The sequence below is a fragment of the Oryctolagus cuniculus genome, chromosome 11 (assembly GCF_964237555.1).
Source record: "Oryctolagus cuniculus chromosome 11, mOryCun1.1, whole genome shotgun sequence".
In the NCBI taxonomy this organism is placed as follows: domain Eukaryota; kingdom Metazoa; phylum Chordata; class Mammalia; order Lagomorpha; family Leporidae; genus Oryctolagus; species Oryctolagus cuniculus.
Window position 1 is genome coordinate 24,235,210 of NC_091442.1, and position 16,971 is coordinate 24,252,180.

General features: G+C 50.7%; 2 protein-coding genes across 2 annotated transcripts in view; both read right to left on the reverse strand.

The window, feature by feature from the left end:
• Nucleotides 1-16,971, reverse strand: part of RALY (RALY heterogeneous nuclear ribonucleoprotein) — a 230,131-nt gene that overhangs the window by 196,768 nt on the left and 16,392 nt on the right. The gene's annotated exons all lie outside the window — the stretch shown is intronic.
• The window catches only part of CHMP4B (charged multivesicular body protein 4B), a 53,236-nt gene continuing 36,641 nt past the window's right edge, over nucleotides 377-16,971 (reverse strand). Inside the window, exons 2-5 of the mRNA XM_002710799.5 lie at nucleotides 7,432-7,609; nucleotides 4,726-4,840; nucleotides 2,617-2,743; nucleotides 377-1,235 (exon numbers count right to left, since the gene is read on the reverse strand). Coding sequence (XP_002710845.1) covers nucleotides 1,171-1,235; nucleotides 2,617-2,743; nucleotides 4,726-4,840; nucleotides 7,432-7,609 — 485 coding nt within the window. The 3' untranslated portion in view covers nucleotides 377-1,170. The remainder of the gene's footprint in view (nucleotides 1,236-2,616; nucleotides 2,744-4,725; nucleotides 4,841-7,431; nucleotides 7,610-16,971) is intronic.

The window sequence follows — 16,971 nt, forward strand, 5'->3', positions numbered from 1 at the left end:
TAAAACAGTTGCTCTTCCTAGCTAAGCTTCAGGGTAGTTTCTTACACAGCAACAGAAATGCAACGGCCATCATTGGGTACCATGGGCCCAAGTTCCACGGTGAGTCACAGAAGACCTGAGAAAACACCTGTGTCCTAGATCCTGTCACCTCCTGCATCCTCCCCATGGGCGGGAGCTCATGTTGGCACTGAAGGAAGAAGACCCCGGAGCCCCCAAGGACCATTCACCCTGAACTGGGCCCAGTTCATAGCAAGTTCCCACCACTAGTGGACATCCTGTTCCAGTCTCCCAAGTGTTTCCAGACCCCACCAGATGCCATGCGGGCCTGCAGAGGGTCAGCTCCCAGGCAAATGACTGACTGAACACAATGGCGAAGTATGAAAATTAATCGAGATATTTAATAGACAGTGCAAACCATAATTTCATCTGAATATAAATGTATGCACATGTTTCCAATGAGTTATCTATCAGTTATCACAAACAGCAATGCAGAACATAGAGCTAGATTAGAAAACTGTATAGCTGGAATTTAATGCGAACAATCTCACTTGCTCTCAAGAGAACACCACCCATTTCGAATCAAGTGTCACAAACTCCAAAAGACAGGGGGAGAGGCAGTGAGGAGTGGGCTGGAGCGGAAAACACAGGGGCCAGCACATGGGGGATAGACAGGAATACAGCTCTCAAGGAAACCCAAATCTGTTATTACAGCTGAGGACAAAGAAAAGCCTATGGCTTTGAAAACACGACGTTTCTGCCATTACCATACAAGTCTTACAGATGCGCGACGAGTCACCTGACTTGAGGACAGAGGCTGCGCTTACAGCTCACTGCGCCGTGAACACGCAACCCTTTCCGTGGAGGATTCAGCAGTGGGGTTAGCGCAGTCCAGAAGCTCAATGTTGGATTTGCAAATACAGTTTATTTTACAGAAATTCAACATTATAAACAGCAGGCACCTCCCACCCGCCCGCCCCCCTCCCCCACCCGTCCCACAGGGTGCAGGCCATGCGATGCGAGAGTAAGCAGTGATGCGGCCCTACTGCTTTGGAGTGAGATTCGAGAACGGTGGAGCCGGCCTGCACCACGTTGTACCTGCCCCGCACACGCACACGCCTGCCCGCTGTGCAGGCCACCAGAGTCTGTCTGGGCCCAGCCGTGCTGGACCAGTTACATGGATCCGGCCCAGTTCTCCAATTCCTTCATGTCGTCGTCTTCCTCTTCCTTCTTCTTGGCTGTGTGACAAGAGACAAGGCTATTTAGAGGGTGGCAGCAGTGCTTTCACCACAGCCTGGCTGGGCGCTAGGGCTGTGCCGTGCGGTGTCTGCTTGGCAAACGGCCTCTTGGTGCCTAAAAGCTGTGCAACAAGGCTCCAGGACACCAGGCACTTTCCCTGCACCCAGCAGAGTGGGACCAGACAGGCTTCACAAGCGCGCCCATCGGGACTCCGTCAAGGCCTCCAACCCAGAGCACCCCAGGCGGGATCTGGGGACAGAACAGCACAGACAGCTGAGCCTGGCCAGCCCAGCTCAAGGGGCCTGACCCTCCCCTCCACACGCCTCAGGGACAGGGGACCACGCTCTTCGGGCCACATTACACTGCTCCTTCTTTCCTAGAAGCTATGTGTGGAATCCTTCTGCCTGGGGTGAGATGTTGTGGGAGGGGAGGAGAGAAGGAACAGGAAGAAGGAAGTGAAGGTTTTGCAGAGCATGTCTCTAAAAGAGCCAAAGCTGTTTCCTTCCTATCGAGGAGGGGAGGGGTCCATCCCAGGGCCTGGGCTTTTACCACTGTGCCCAGTACAGGGCACCACACAGGCGTAAGAGCTGCCCTGGACTTGAACTCTCACACCTCACAGTGACCGGAGCTTTCTCTCATTTGGTAACACAGCAGGGAGAAAGAATCACTCTAGAATAGAGGCTTTCAACTGGCTGTGGCTCCTGCTAGGGACACGTCTGGAGACATTTTTGGCCCTCACAACTCAGGGGAGGGTGGGTTGCTATTGGCACCTAATGTGTGGATGCCAGGGTGTTGCTAAACACCTACAGTGCACAGGACAGTCCCCAGCTACTAGGCCAAAGAATTATCTGGCCAAGTCCAAGTACCAAGGTTAAAAAACTATGTTCCTGGGATCAGTGTTGTGGCTCAGCAGGTTAAGCCACCACCTCTAACACCAGCATCCCATACAATCGCAGGTTCAAGTCCTAGCTGCTCCACTTCCAATCCAGCTCCCTGTTTGGGCCCCTGCCACTCACATGGGAGACCTGGATGAAGCTCCTAGCTCTTGGTTTTGGCCTGGTCCAACCACAGCTGTTGTAGTCATTTGGGGAGTGAATCAGTGAATGGAAGATCTCACTCCCTCTCTCTGCTCTCTATAACTCTGACTTTCAAATTAAGAAAGAAATCTTTCTTAAAAAAAAAAAAAAAAAAAAAAAAAAAGCTGTGTTCCAGAGAGAAATCAGGAAAAGGGCATTTGACACTGTCTCTGTGGCCATCACACAAATCCTGTCGGTTCTCGACCCTGGGCAAGCTCAGGACCCACACAGAAGTGAACCATTCTCAAGATCGCCCACCACATGCACCAGGACTGTGCCTGGGCTCGGGGTAAGCAGTACTCACTGGGTTTTGACGGTAGGGCTATAGAAGGAACATTTGGTAGAGGGACTGTTTCGGGTCCACTGATTTCCAGCAAATTCTTGTCTAGCTCCTCCTGTTCTAGTTCTTCCAATTCAGCCATGAGTTCATCCTGGTAAGAGGAAACACAAGAGTGAGAGCCCTCCCTGGATTCCCAGCCCCTGTGCCAGCCTCTGACCTGAGGCTCGGTGGACACACATCCCCTTCTGAAAAGGCCAGAGAGGAAAGAACTCCAGGTTCCACTCCGAGATTCAAGCGTCCTCAACAGGCTCCTTCTGGTGGACGGAACACACTGTCCAGCAATCACCAATGTACACGTCCGGGTCTCACAGGAGACTGCGAGCACCTGGGAAGGGGCTGGGATCCTCTCATCGCATTGCTTTATCTCAGAGCTGGGTACAGCAAGTGACTACTCAGGAGTATTTGCTGAACTGAAATTAGCTTGATGCTCAAACTCTAATCCAAAAACATGGAAATCATGGCACTGGGAGCTAAGGGTGAGAGCGTTTCCTCTCTTATCCAATGGGAGGCAGGCAGGACAAAGGACGAGGATCTGTGGAGAGGAGCTGACCTCCGAGTGACTCAAATCTAAGACATAATGGGGGGGCCAGCATTGTGGCACAGTAGGGAAAGTTGTTGCCTGCAATGCCAGCATCCCATATGGGATGCAAAGATGGCCCAAGTGCTTGGCCCCTGTCATTCACACTGGGAGACCCAAATGGAGGTTTTAGGTTCCTGGCCCAGCCTGCCACTGCAGACATTTGGTGAATGAACCAGTGGCTGGAAGATCTCTGTCTGTCCCTCTCTCCCTCTCTATGTAACTCTGTCTTTCAAATAGATAAATAAATCTTTTTTTTAAAAAAAAATCTAAGACATAATGAAGCACCATCAACAAAGGCCATTATTGTATTTAAAAAACTGAGAGACAGGGGCCAGCTGTGGCATAGCGGGTAAAGCCACCGCCTATAGTGCCAGCATCCCATATGGCCGCTGGTTCGAGTCCCAGCTGTTCCACTTCCCATCTAGCTCTCTGCTGTGGCCTGGGAAAGCAGTGGAAGATGGCCCAAGTCCTTGGGTCCCTGCACCCACGTGAGAGACCCAGAAGAAACTCCTGGCTCCTGGCTTCGGATCAGCACAGATCTGGCCGTTGCGGTCAACTGGGGAATGAACCAGTGGATGGAAGACCTCTCTCTATGCCTCTCCTTCTCTCTGTGTAACTCTGACTTTCAAGTAAAATAAATACATCTTAAAAAAAAAAAAAAAAACACCGAGAGACTGGGGCCAATGCTGTGGCATAGCAGGTAAAGCCACTGCCTGTAGTGCTGGCATCCCACATGGGTGCCAGTTCGAGTCCTAGCTGTTCCACCTCTGATCCAGCTCTCTGCTATGGCCTGGGAAAGCAGTGGAAGATGGCTCAGGTCCTTGGGCTCCTGCACAAGTGTGGGAGACCATGAGAAGCTCCTGGCTCCTGCCTTTGGATCAGCCCAGTTCCAACCATTGAGGCCATTTGGGGAGCAAACCAGCAGATGGAAAATCTCTTTTTTCTCCCTCACTCTCTCTGCCTCTGCCTCTCTGTAACTCTGCCTTTCAAATAAATGAATAAATCTTATAACAAACAAACCTGAGAGACGCAAAGTTCCAACCTGCTATAGTAGAAACTGCAGGCAGCGATGGTGGGTCAGATGTAAATGCCCCCTCCTTGGCTTTACCCTGACTCCAGTGCAGGGTTCTCTGAGGGCAAATCCTGTAAACTCCTCCAGGGCTCACCACTTCTGCCACTGGAACTCTGCACCCAGGGATGCACCTTGGAAAGGTGCAGTGTAACTACTTGCCAAAACCAATCAGTGACCTGGGGCCTGCCTAAGCGTCCTGATGGAGGCTCCTTCACGCCACCCTCTGCCAACCGGGAAGCGTCTCTCCCATCCAGAAGTCAGGGGGGTGAGCAGCACGCCTGGTCTACACCCAAGCCTCTGCAGAGGGAAGAGCTGGTACTTTCCAAACCACATTCCCAGTGCCTAAGAGCCTTCCAGAACATGTAAAGGGGCAGCCAGGGGTCACCTGTCAGGCTTACGAGATCTGCATGAAGCCACTCACCTCGTCAAACTCTTCTCCAAAGCCTACAGGTTTGGAAATAGCTGTGGAAATCTCCTCTGCAAGTTCTTGCTGGTCAGCAATGTCCTGCATTAGCTCATCGACTTTATCGATGTCCCTGTAAATGAAACGGACACACTGTCATATGGGTGGACGGGTCTGGGGGAAGAGGGTCTTCCAGGCAGGGGCAGGAACTCCACTCTACACAACCTGCCTCTCAGCCCCACCCATGCCATCACTCCCTGTGACCATCACTCTTGTCTTCCTTACTCCTTTTGTTAGGTAGGAAGTTAGGAATTAGGGTGGGGGGGGGGGCAGGAGGTTTGAAGAAAATAAAAATTTCTAAGAGAGGAATGTAACAGCCTCAAAGCACACCTTGGAAGCAGCCCAGTCTTTTACACTACAAAGTCCTGCCCATACCCAATATCTTTACAGGGGTCTCAGCCTTTCTCCCAAGGAAAGCTCCCCAGGAGAATCCTCTCAGCACCAAACTGACTACCTAACCTGATAACATTGGGCGATAAAGCCTTCAAAGCCTTCCCCCAAGGACGGCACCCTAGGGGAAGCGCCTCTGCCCAGCTCCACTGGGCTACCCAGTCTGACGGCACTCAGGTGAAACCTTGGGAGGAATTTTACCTAATTCACACTCAGCAAACTCTTTGTCCTGGAGAAGGAGGAAGAAGGGAAGGAGAAACAGCAGGAAGAACTGGACCCACTCCCTTATAAGCCTCAGTCTGAATACAGACTGCATGCTCAGCTCTCAGCTTTTTCCTGAGCTGCCCGCCTGGCCCGCCAGGTGTAGTCTCTCCATTAAACCATGTAACCTTGCTTTCTCCAGGCTGATTGACTGGGCCCTCTCTCTCTGATTTTGTCTGGAGAGGGGCCCATTGTTCTGATAGATTCCCTACCCCACTAAACCTTGCTACCTTGCTCACTACTCCTCTCTGTCTCATGTCTGAATTCAAAGACAAGAACCTATATTACCCATCTCAGCTAACATTTTCAAATAAAGAGTCAGAGAATCAAGGGGGAAGGAAGTGTCTGTAAGATAATTATTTAATCCAACACCCTAAGGAAATAAGGCTTAGCAAAGTTAGAAGGCAAGGTACCAAATGCAAATCACTTATGTGTCAGATGACACCACAGAACTTTAACTTCTAGGCCAACTACTCTTCTTTCAAGGGCAACTGTCTACAGGGGGAGGTAAAATCATCAAAGGTAAAACATAGTCATGCACCTGGCAGGCCATTCCCATCTACTCAAATCCATTCTGGCTCCTCCTCTAGGTCCCAAAGTAAAGGCAAATAGGCAGAATTTTTATATTCACTGTCCACGCCAGCACTGTGGTACAGCAGGTTAAGTTGCCGTCTGCAACATCAGCATCTCACTTTTGATCCAGCTCCCTGCTTATGTGCCTGGGAAAGCAGCAGAGGATGGCCACAGTGCTCCACAGGCCCCTGCCACCCACATGGGAGACCAGGACGGAGACCCTTGCTCCCGGCTTTGGCCTGGCCCAGTCCCAGCTGTTGCGGCCATATGAGTAGTGAACCAGCGGATGGAAGATCTCTTTATCTCTGCCTCTTCCTCTCTATCGCTCTGCCTTTCAAAAAAAATAAATCTTTTTAAAAACTATACTGTCAGTTAGACCAACAGACTCATGTACTTCAAAGCAAACCCAGTACTGACTGAGATGTGCTCTGGGAGAACAGAATGAAGCAGACAGGGTCCTCCATGGAGCAGCGCAGTCCAACAGACACCCACCCTCAGGCAACACCTCACGTATCTGAAGGCTACTTTTCCTGAAGCCTCATGCTAGAGAAGATTCAGCAAACCTGCCCTGTAGGGGCCAGAGAGTAAATATTTTAGAATTTGTGGGCTATAGGCTCTGTTGCAAACACTCAACCCTGCTACACAGGCCAATATGCATATTAACGGGCATGAGTGTGTTTCAAAGAAACTTTATTTACACAAAGAGGCAGCAAGCTCCTAGGTTGTATTTTGCCAACTCCTGTTCCAGAGCACAGCTGAGTACCCAAAAGGAACCACAGGGTTCCAAACCCCGAGGCATGAAGGACTAAACAAACGCAGGGTCTCCTTCACAGGAGAAGCCCTCATTTGGAGCCTGGCCACCCTGGCCTTTACTGCAACTGTAGCAAGCTTGATCCTCTTAGGCTTCTCTTAGTTTCTCAGGCTACTGTATGCGAGAAATCAGTGGCCAAAAACAGGAAGAAACAAAAGTACCAGGAAAAGTGGGTGTCAGAACACAGAGATCCAAAGCCCCAAGATAACCAAAACATTTCAAGGCCCTGACAGCATCAGGTTAAGTCACAAACACTGAGTCTAACCCTATGCAAGCTCCCTCACAACCCAGGACAAGTCAGCTGCCCTCTCTGGGACCCAGGTCTCTCCACCTTGATAAGGGGCTGGGGTGACAGGACACGGAAGGCCCTTTCTGGCTTACGAGCAGGCTCGTCCCAACAGCCCAGAATTACTCAGAAGGCCTTTCTCCATTCCATGAGATACGCTTCCAAAGGCAGAAAGGTACACAATCCATGTAGAAAGCTCCAAAAAGAGAGCACATTAGAATAAACTCGGGTGTCTGAACGGGGAAAGGGCTCCATTCAAGGCCACGGCATGGGCACCAGGTATTGCTGGGCCAGCAGTGCCCTGCTGAGCGGGGGGCTCCCGCCACCAGTGGTGAGCACGTACATGTTGTCGTGGGCTGCCTTCATGGCCTTGGCGGCGTAGCCCATGTTCTTGAGCACCTCGGTGTTGGTGTTGGCATTCTCCAGGGCCTCCCGCTGGAACTCGATGGTGGACAGCGTACCGTCGATCTGTGCCAGCTGCTTCTCATACCTCTTCTTGCGCTTCAGAGCCTGGAGGGCCGCTGCAGGAGAGAACACAGGCTCTCAGAGAGTGCAGGCCCCAGGGAGACCGGCAGCTCACCTTAGTCTTCTCCCCAGTTGTACTAGATACCACTGAGCTTCCACCCCAACAGAGGGTTAATAATCTCTTCTATACAAACAGCACATTCAGGTTGCTAAGAAAATATCCCAAACTTACATACTTCAAAACACAGCCAGGAAACAAGTAGGGGAACAAAAGGTGACCAAACACTAAATCAAAGAACAGACGGTGCACAGAGACAGAACATGTTGAGCACAACCTGCCTTAGGTCCAAAGCCCAGGCAGACCTCAGTGAGCTACTTAACTTCTCTGATAGTGTACAGTGAGGAATAAATGAGATAACATACGCAAACACCCCATTCCTTAAACATAGTGGATACCCCCAAAACCCAGGCAGCTCTAATTATTACCAAGCAACTTTAAAGTTCCATTTTGGGGCCAGCACTGTGGCATAGCAGGTACAAAGCCGCCACCTGCAGTGCTAGCATCCCATATGGACGCCAGCTCAAGACCCAGCTGCTCCTCTTCTGATCCAGCTGTGTTATGGCCTGGGAAAGCAGTAGAAGATGGCCCAAGTGCTTGGGCCCCTGCTACCTGTGCGGGAGACCTAGAAGAAGCCCGGCTCCTGCCTTCGGATCGATCTAGCTCTGGCCATCGCGACCATTTGGGGAGTGAATGAACAGATGGAAGATCTCTCTGCCTCTGCCTCTTTGTAACCCTGCCTTTCAAATAAATAATAACTAATGGCCATACCAAATACTAGATCAATTTGGATTAAAATAATCTCTCATGCATCATAGGAGGCAGTTAATGATGTCTCAAGTACTTGGGTCCCTGCCCCCCCTGTGGGAGACCTGGATAGAGTTCCTGGCTCCCATTCTTCAACTCCCCAGCTGTTGTGGGCATCTGGGGAATGAACTCCTCTGAGGAGTGAATCAGTGGATGGAAGATCTCTATGGCTCTGCCTTTCAAATAAGGAAAACTGTTTAAAAAACAGAATGCTACACAAAAACAATTCTTTTTTTTTTTTGACAGGTAGAGTTGCCGACAGTGAGAGAGACAGAGAGAAAGGACTTCCCTCCCTCCGCTGGTTCACTCCCCAAATGGCTGCCACAGCTAGCGCTGCGGCGATCCGAAGCCAGGAGCCAGGCACCTCTTCCTGGTCTCCCACGTGGGTGCAGGAGCTCAAGCGCTTGGGCCAACCTCCACTGCCTTCTCGGTTCACAGCAAAGAGCTGGACTGGAAGAGAAGCAGCCGGGTAGAACTCAGCGCCTATATGGGATGCCGGCGCCGCAGGCGGAGGATTAACCAAGTGAGCCACGGCACTGACCCCGCCAACAATTCTTAAACTGTGACAATGCTTTTGTGAAGTTAATACAGTGACACCCAGGAATAACCTAATGACGTTCCTGTACTGATACAGTAATTTCTTCTTGGAAATGTATTCAACAAAAGTGAAAAGTCCCAGGCTGAAAAAACATTGTCTATCACAGAAAAAACAACACAACTAGAGATAGAACTCCCTGCCACAAGCAAATCCAAAGTGGGACCACTTGGTCAAGTCCTCTGTCTTAGCCGCTTAGCATGCTAAGGCTGTGGAGATCACCTGTTCTAAGGTGCAGTCAAGACAAGCAATTTGACTAAGGTAAATCTACGGCAAAGTTGGGGCCAAAACCACATCTGTCTACTTGAAACCCAGGCTTCCTGTCTCAATTCCCTTCTTTCCACTTACAATTTTCTTCAACGCACATCTTAGATGGTCATCAAAGCCAGGGAGTGGGGCTGGAGTTGTGGCACAGCAGGGACGCTCACGCCCTGTATCAGAGTGCCTCTGCTTCCATTAGAGCTGAGTGCTAATGCACACCCTGGGAGGCAGCAGATGGAGGCTCAAGTGCTTGAGCTTCTGCCACCCACATGGGAGACGCAGAGTTCTAGGCTCCTGGATTTGGCCTCACTAAGCCCTGGCTATTGCTGGCATTTGGGGCAGCTCTGCCTTTCAAGTAAACAAACATTTAAAAAACAAACAAATAGGGGTCGGTACTGTGTTAGACCCAGCAGAAACTCCTGGCTTCTGGCTTCTGTCTGGCCCAGATCCAGCTGTTGTGTCTATTTGGACAGTGAACCGGTGGACAGAAGACCTCTCTGTCTCTTCTCTCTCTGTAACTATGTCTTTCAAATAAAATAAATAAACCTTTAAAACAAACAGGAAAGACAACCTAGATTCAACCAGAAGGAATGGCTGAGCTAGACTGGGCAGTGTCAAGAAAGCTGCCCAGCCCTGCTGCAGGCTTGGATAGCACAGGCCTCACACACTCACATGCACATTCCAGAGAACCAGACCAGAGTCACATCCTGGCTGTGGTCACAATCACCTCCCCCACAGGGCTGTGGCTTCTCCCTATGTCACATGAATAGCTCTCATACTTCGTCCACGCATACTCTAGGAGCCTAGGGCTCTCTCCCGAGAACCATATGCCAAGGAAAAATGCCTGGGCCTGAATGTAAAAGCTACCCACACTTGCTCCAAAAGAAACATAAAACTAGGAGAGGGGGTAGGCATTCAGCCTCACTGGTTAGGACCCCTAAACCCTGCATCAGAGTGCCTGGGTCCCATTCCCAGCTCTGCTCCTGATTCCAGCTTCCTGCTAATGCAGACCCCGGGAGGCAGCAGGGACAGTTGGATTTAACTAGTTGGGTTCCTTCCACCAACATGAAAGACTTGGATTGAATCCCCAGCTCCTAGCTTCGGCCCCCTAGCTGTTGTAGGCATTTGGGAAGAGACTCAGCAGAAGGGAGCACTCCTCTCCCTCCCAGCCCCATCTCAAATAAATAAAAAACAAAACTACCAGGAAAAATCCCCCTGGCTAAAAGGTAAAACAGGCTAAAGAGAACTTGCAAGAAACCCAGAACAATGAAATGTTCCATAATCCAATCCGAAAGGTCAGCTAATCTGTTATCTCTTTTGATTCTGATATGAATGGCCAAAATGGCCCGTGCCTTCAAGAAATCCACCCTGCACACAGTCCTTGCGTTGTGCACACTACACGAGTGCCTGTGAGCAGCAGCCCTCTATGTAGGAAGACCACTCCTTCCAGTAGAGAGGAGACTGAGGTTCCGCGAGGTCATGGAATTCAGCCCAGGACACCCAGCTGGTAACGGGCAGAGAGGGATTAAGCCAAGGGTGGAACCCGAAGTCCAGGCCCTGCCATTCCGTTGTACCTCCCACCTGATGAAAACTGCAGGCTACTGGGGAGAGCTCATTTGGTCCAGTGGGGAGTGTCCAGGGGACCATGGTAATGGAGAAGAAGGAATGCAAATCCAGCTACTTCTTTGTTTCAAATGCCTCCATAGCTCCCTTTGGCCACAGGGCAGGGTCTGCAAGGTCCTATGGAAGCAAGTGACAAACTCCCCTCCACAAGGTCTGAAGGACACCTTGACAACCACGGCAGAGAGAAGACATCCTGGGAGAGGCCACTAAGTGCCTGGTACTGCTGACCAGTGTCCTTGGTAACTTCTTTGGCGCTGTGTTGTTTCCACAGGAAATGAGCTAGACACACCCTAATCACCAGGTGACTCTCAAGCCTTCTCAGGCCAGGTACCTCTTTCCCATGGCCCAACAAACACAGCATTGTCCACCACGACAAGGTGAGTGCCTACTGCGTGGTAAGCAAGGTGGCAGGCCCATCACCTCATTTCTTTAATCCCCCAGCCCCAGTGGCTGGGCAGAGACCCCAGGCCCATACTAATGAAGACACTGGGGAACAGAGAGGTGAAGCAGCTTATCTAAATCATCCTGCTGTGATATGAGCTGGCAAGAGCTCAGTCACTGGTAACCCCCAGCCCTCCACTCTCCCCGCCCCCCAATAGGCTCAGCATGATGGAAGCAACTCTGGACCAGTTAGTTCTCAGGAACACACACTGAGAGGGACAAATCAGCCCTGCACTGTAGTGTCCTGAGAACGGCAGGAGACTGCAAAAATGTTTATGAAAGTGACTTCACACAGTCAGAAAAACCTGACTTTTAAAACTGAAGTGATTTCCCTAGCTTTTGTGTGTGGTTGTTTTTGTTTTTTTTTTTTTTTTTTTTTTAAAGATTTATTGGGGCCCACACTGTGGCTTAGCAGGTAAAGGCTGCTGCTTGTAGTGACGACATCCCATGTGGGCACCGGTTCAAGTTCCGGCTGCTCCACTTCCAATCCAGCTCTCTGCTATGGCCTGGGAAGGCAGAGAGGTGATGGCCCAAGTCTTTGGGCCCCTGCACCTGCATGGGAGACCTGGAGGAGGCTCCTGGCTCCTGGCTTTGAATCAGCTCAGCTCTGGCTATTGTGGCCATTTGGGGAGTGAACTAGTGGATGGAAGAACTCTCTCTCTCCCCACCTCTGCCTCTCTAACTCTGCCTTTCAAATAAATAAATAAATCCTTTTTTTTTTTTTTAAAAAAAAAGCTTTATTTGAAAGATACAGTTACAGAGAGAGCAAGAAGGAGAGGGGGAAGAAGGGAGGGAAGAAGGAAAGATGACAGAGAAACAGAGGAAGAGAGGGAGATCTTCCATCCTCTGGTACACTCCCCAAATGGCCTCATCCTCTGGTTCACTCCCTAAATGGCGCAAATGGCTGAAGCCAGGAGCCTGAAACTCCATCCGGGTGGGTCTCTCACAAGAGTGGCAGGAGTCCAAGCACTTGGGCCAACTTTCCCAGGCATGTGAGCAGGGAACCGGAAGTAAAACAAACAGGACTTGAACCAGTGCTCATACGGGATGCTGGCATCACAGGCAGCAGCTTAACCTGCTGTACCATAACGCCAGCCCCAATTTCCCCATTAACATCAGAGATTTGCAACTGCTTCATCTTGCCCTCTACTACATTTTCAGTTGGCAGGGACTCCTTGTGTGCCAATCCTAAATTTCTAACTTCCATTTCCACTTCTAAAATCCCAAGCAATACATGATATTGAAGGAAATAGACAAATATGCCAGGGAGGTGAGCAGGGGAACCCCGGTGAATGAACCAGCACTTATATGATTCATCTTTACAGTGGCTGCATGTGGTACACACTGATTTCTTAACATTATACTGAATCTCCAATTTCACTTATGTGTAAGTTTTTGTATGTTCTACCCAGGGTTCTTCACATAGGGTGGGCCAACATTTCACCTCCTGTGAAGCTCTGGCTCAGAGGCACTGATAACATCATGTTGAGACACAGGCTAGAACACTCATTAGGCAGGGCACTCTCCCTGCATCCTCCCAGCCCACACAGCAGGAAATCATCCCTCCCCCCGCCCCCCGCCCTGCCTCACCCTATGGCACCCTCTCTGAGCCTGCAGCCTGGCCCCAACACCCCTTCCTGCTGCAGGTCCATGCAGCCTCTTCCTTCCAGGCAGTGGTCATTACAGCCTCGTGTCCAGCAGGGACTGTCCATATTGTTTAACTAAGATCTAACTTCCATCTGTATTTCTCAATAAGCTGAAAGTTCCAAAGAGAAAGAGTACATGATGAGTTCCCTCCTTAGAAGCCCCCAAACATCACTTCTAAGTAAAGTGACCCTGAAACAGACAAGCAGTCAGCACCTGGGCTATAGGATCTGAGTAAACCAAACATGCACAACACACAAGCCACCCCGTATCTTTTTTTTTTTTTTTTTTTTGACAGGCAGAGTGGACAGTGAGAGAGAGAGACAGAGAGAAAGGTCTTCCTTTTGCTGTTGGTTCACCCTCCAATGGCCGCCGCGGCCGGCGCGCTGCGGCCGGCGCACCGCGCTGATCCGATGGCAGGAGCCAGGAGCCAGGTGCTTTTCCTGGTCTCCCATGGGGTGCAGGGCCCAAGCACCTGGGCCATCCTCCACTGCACTCCCTGGCCACAGCAGAGAGCTGGACAGGAAGAGGGGCAACCGGGACAGAATCCGGCGCCCCGACTGGGACTAGAACCCGGTGTGCCGGCGCCGCTAGGCGGAGGATTAGCCTAGTGAGCCGCGGCGCTGGTCGCCACCCCGTATCTTACAAATGTGGGCACCACGGTGAGGTAGTCTGGGGGCAGACTGAAAGCTGAGAGGGATAAAGGTACTGTGACAAGTAAAATGTCTCTTCTGGACATTGCACATAAAGTAGAACTTTCTCCAGCCCAACCTTATTTTTGACTTCAGAAATTTGCTTTGAAGTATAACCAAAGTCCAAAGGACCAAGCCCAGTGTTTGCATATACACACTGGCTCTTTTGTTTATTTATTTATTTATTTATTTTAGAGATTTATTTATTTTAAAGTCAGAGTTATACAGAGAGAGGAGAGAGGTCTTCCATCTGATGGTTCACTCCCCAATTGGCCGCAATGGCCGGAGCTGTGGTAATCCAAAGCCAGGAGCTTCTTCAGGGTCTCCCAGGTGGGTGCAGGGGCCCAAGGACTTGGGCCATCTTCTACTGCTTTCCCAGGCCACAGCAGGGAGCTGGATAGGAAGTGGAGCATCTGGGACTCAAACCGGCGCCCATATGGGATGTCAGCACTTCAGGCCAGAGCGTTAACTGGCTGTGCCACAGCGACGGCCCCCACACTGGCTCTTAAAGTCCTGTCTTAACTTTGCATTCTTGATAGCTGGGTTTAAAAAAAAAAAAAAAAAAAAAAAAAAAAGGCCAGCGTTGTGATGCAGCAGGCTGCTCTACTTCTCATCCATCTCCTGCTAATGTGCCTGGAAAAGCAGAGGAAGATGGGAACCTGCCACACATGTGAGAGACCCAGAAGGAGTTCTAGGCTCCTGGCTTCAGCCTGGCCCAGCCCCAGCCACTGTAGCCATATGGAGAGTAAACTAGCAGGTGGAAGATCTGTCTGTCTCTGTCTTCTGTCTCTCTCCCCCTTTCTGGAAATCTGCCTTTCAAATGAATCAAAATATTTAAAATAACAACAAAATACCAGGTTAACAAAGAGCTGCTCATCTGAACCAAATATTCAAACAAGAGGCATCCAAAAACCTCTCTTTCCTGCTGAAGAACCCCCAGTTTCATTTACAAACACAACGGCTTCAATAATTGAAACCTGGGGCCAGCACTGTGGCACAGTAGGCTAGCATTTGATATGAGCGCTGGTTTGAGTTCTGACTGCTCCACTTCTGATCCAGCTCTCTGCTATGGCCGGGGAAAGCAGTAGAAGATAGTCCAAGTGGGAGACCCGGAAGAAGCTCCTGGCTCCTAGCTCTGGATCGGCGCAGCTCCAGTCATTGGGGCCAAATGGGGAGTGAACCATCGGTGGAAGACCTCTCTCTCTCTCTCTGCCTCTCCTTCTCCCTCTGTGAAACTCTGACTTTCAAATAAATCTTTATTTTTTTTATTTTTTGACAGGCAGAGTGGACAGTGAGAGAGACAGACAGAGAGAAAGGTCTTCCTTTTGCCGTTGGTTCACCCTCCAATGGCCGCTGCGGCTGGCGCGCTGCAGCCGGCACACCGCGCTGATCCGATGGCAGGAGCCAGGTGCTTCTCCTGGTCTCCCATGGGGTACAGGGCCCAAGCACTTGGGCCATTCTCCACTGCACTCCCGGGCCACAGCAGAGAGCTGGCCTGGAAGAGGGGCAACCGGGACAGAATCCGGCGCCTCGACCGGGACTAGAACCCGGTGTGCCAGCGCTGCAAGGCAGAGGATTAGCCTAGTGAGCCGCGGCGCCGGCCCAAATAAATCTTTAAAAGAAATAATAATCATTGAAACCTAACCAAGGCCAACAAAAGTTTAAGAGTTTATTTTCAGATGGAAAGAAAAAAAGCAGTCCTTGGAATCTCCATATTTAATTACGCCTTTGCCAGTTCCAAGAGAGTAATTACAGCAGCAATTACAGAATCTAATAACCAGCTTTATTGGCTCTGAAAGCTGAAGCAAAAACAACTCCAACCAAGTTGAAATAAACACTGGTCTCTCGACAGTTGCTTCATTAGACCCTCCCAACAGCTATCTGGAGAAAAATACAGCAGATATACCCTAAAAAGAAGAGGCGTTCAGCTGGGGCGGGAAGCCCTTTCTGTCCAGCACCTGTCAGTGACCACACAGAACCCATCCTCAGAAACCTCATCAGTTCAGTACAGCTAGGCAGGGCGCTCCTCACTTGCAGGCAGAGCAAACCCAGCTGCTCTTTGAAGAGTTGCTGAGCAGGAGGGCAACTTCACCTGCCTGGATCTGGGGGCAGGAGAATCAAAGAGCCCAGGACATCCCAATGGAGGCTAAGGAGTTCTGAGGGTACTCCCTACCAACACAGAGGTTCTGGAACGGAGGGCGGGCAGGTCCAGAAATATGCTCCTGCTAAATTAATTACCGGGTCCACTGTCCTTTCAGACTTAAGATCCCCCAGTCAAAGTCACCAGGGGTAGGTTTGGGACTGGAAGTCAAGAGGAGTACCACTGCCTTTCATCTCAGCACAATGACAGCAAACCCCACACTCTCCAGAGGATTGCTGTACAGGAATATACTGTGGCACTTCTGCTGCAGCACCCTGGCCACACACAGCAGGGCCACAGGCAGGCCCAGGCAGCCCCACTTCACCTGCCTCTGCATCACATGGCCCCTCCTTGCTGGTTCTGGGTGCAAATAAGCCTCAGATGTTCAGGGTACCCTGGGCCAGAAGAAACACACATGGCCCTCAAGCTTTGCCAGGCAAGTGTTACATGTGCACACAGGTGTGTCTCTGTCATCTGCCCTGTGTCCATGAGCAAGAGGCCCAGAGTCAAAACAGCCAATTTAACCAATGTGGAAGAACCCACCCTCCCGTAGTAACGAGTATTCGTAACCACCCTTGCTCTACACAGCGGCAGGGATCCCACCAAACCTTGAGCAAGTAAGAGTCATAATCTTGGTATCAAGAGCAGAGGGGGGCCAGCGCCGTGGCGCAGTGGGTTAATCCTCCACCTGTGGTGCCAGCATTCCATGTGGGCACCAGTTCTGGTCCCAGCTGCTCCTTTTCCAGTCCAGATCTCTGTTGTGGCCTGGAAAAGCAGTAGAGGATGGCCCAAGTCCTTGGGCCCCTGCACCCATATGGGAGATCGGGAGGAAACTCCTGGCTCCTGGCTTTGGGTTGGCGCAGCTGTGGCCATTGTGGCCATTTGAGGAGTCTCTCTGTCTCTCCCTCTGTCTGTAACTCTAGCTCTCAAATAAATAAAACCTTAAAAAAAAAAAAAAAAAAAGGCAGAGGGGCTCAAAAGGACACCTGGATACACCAAAGTCCAACCCCCTCAAATAACTAAGGAAACTGATGCTCAGAAGGGCTGGTATAACCTGCCAGGACCCGGGCGAACAGAGGAAGAGTCAGGGTAGAATCCAGGTCTCCAGCCCGGGACTCTTTCCAGCACCTCACCTCCAATCTCTAAGTGAAGCTGCC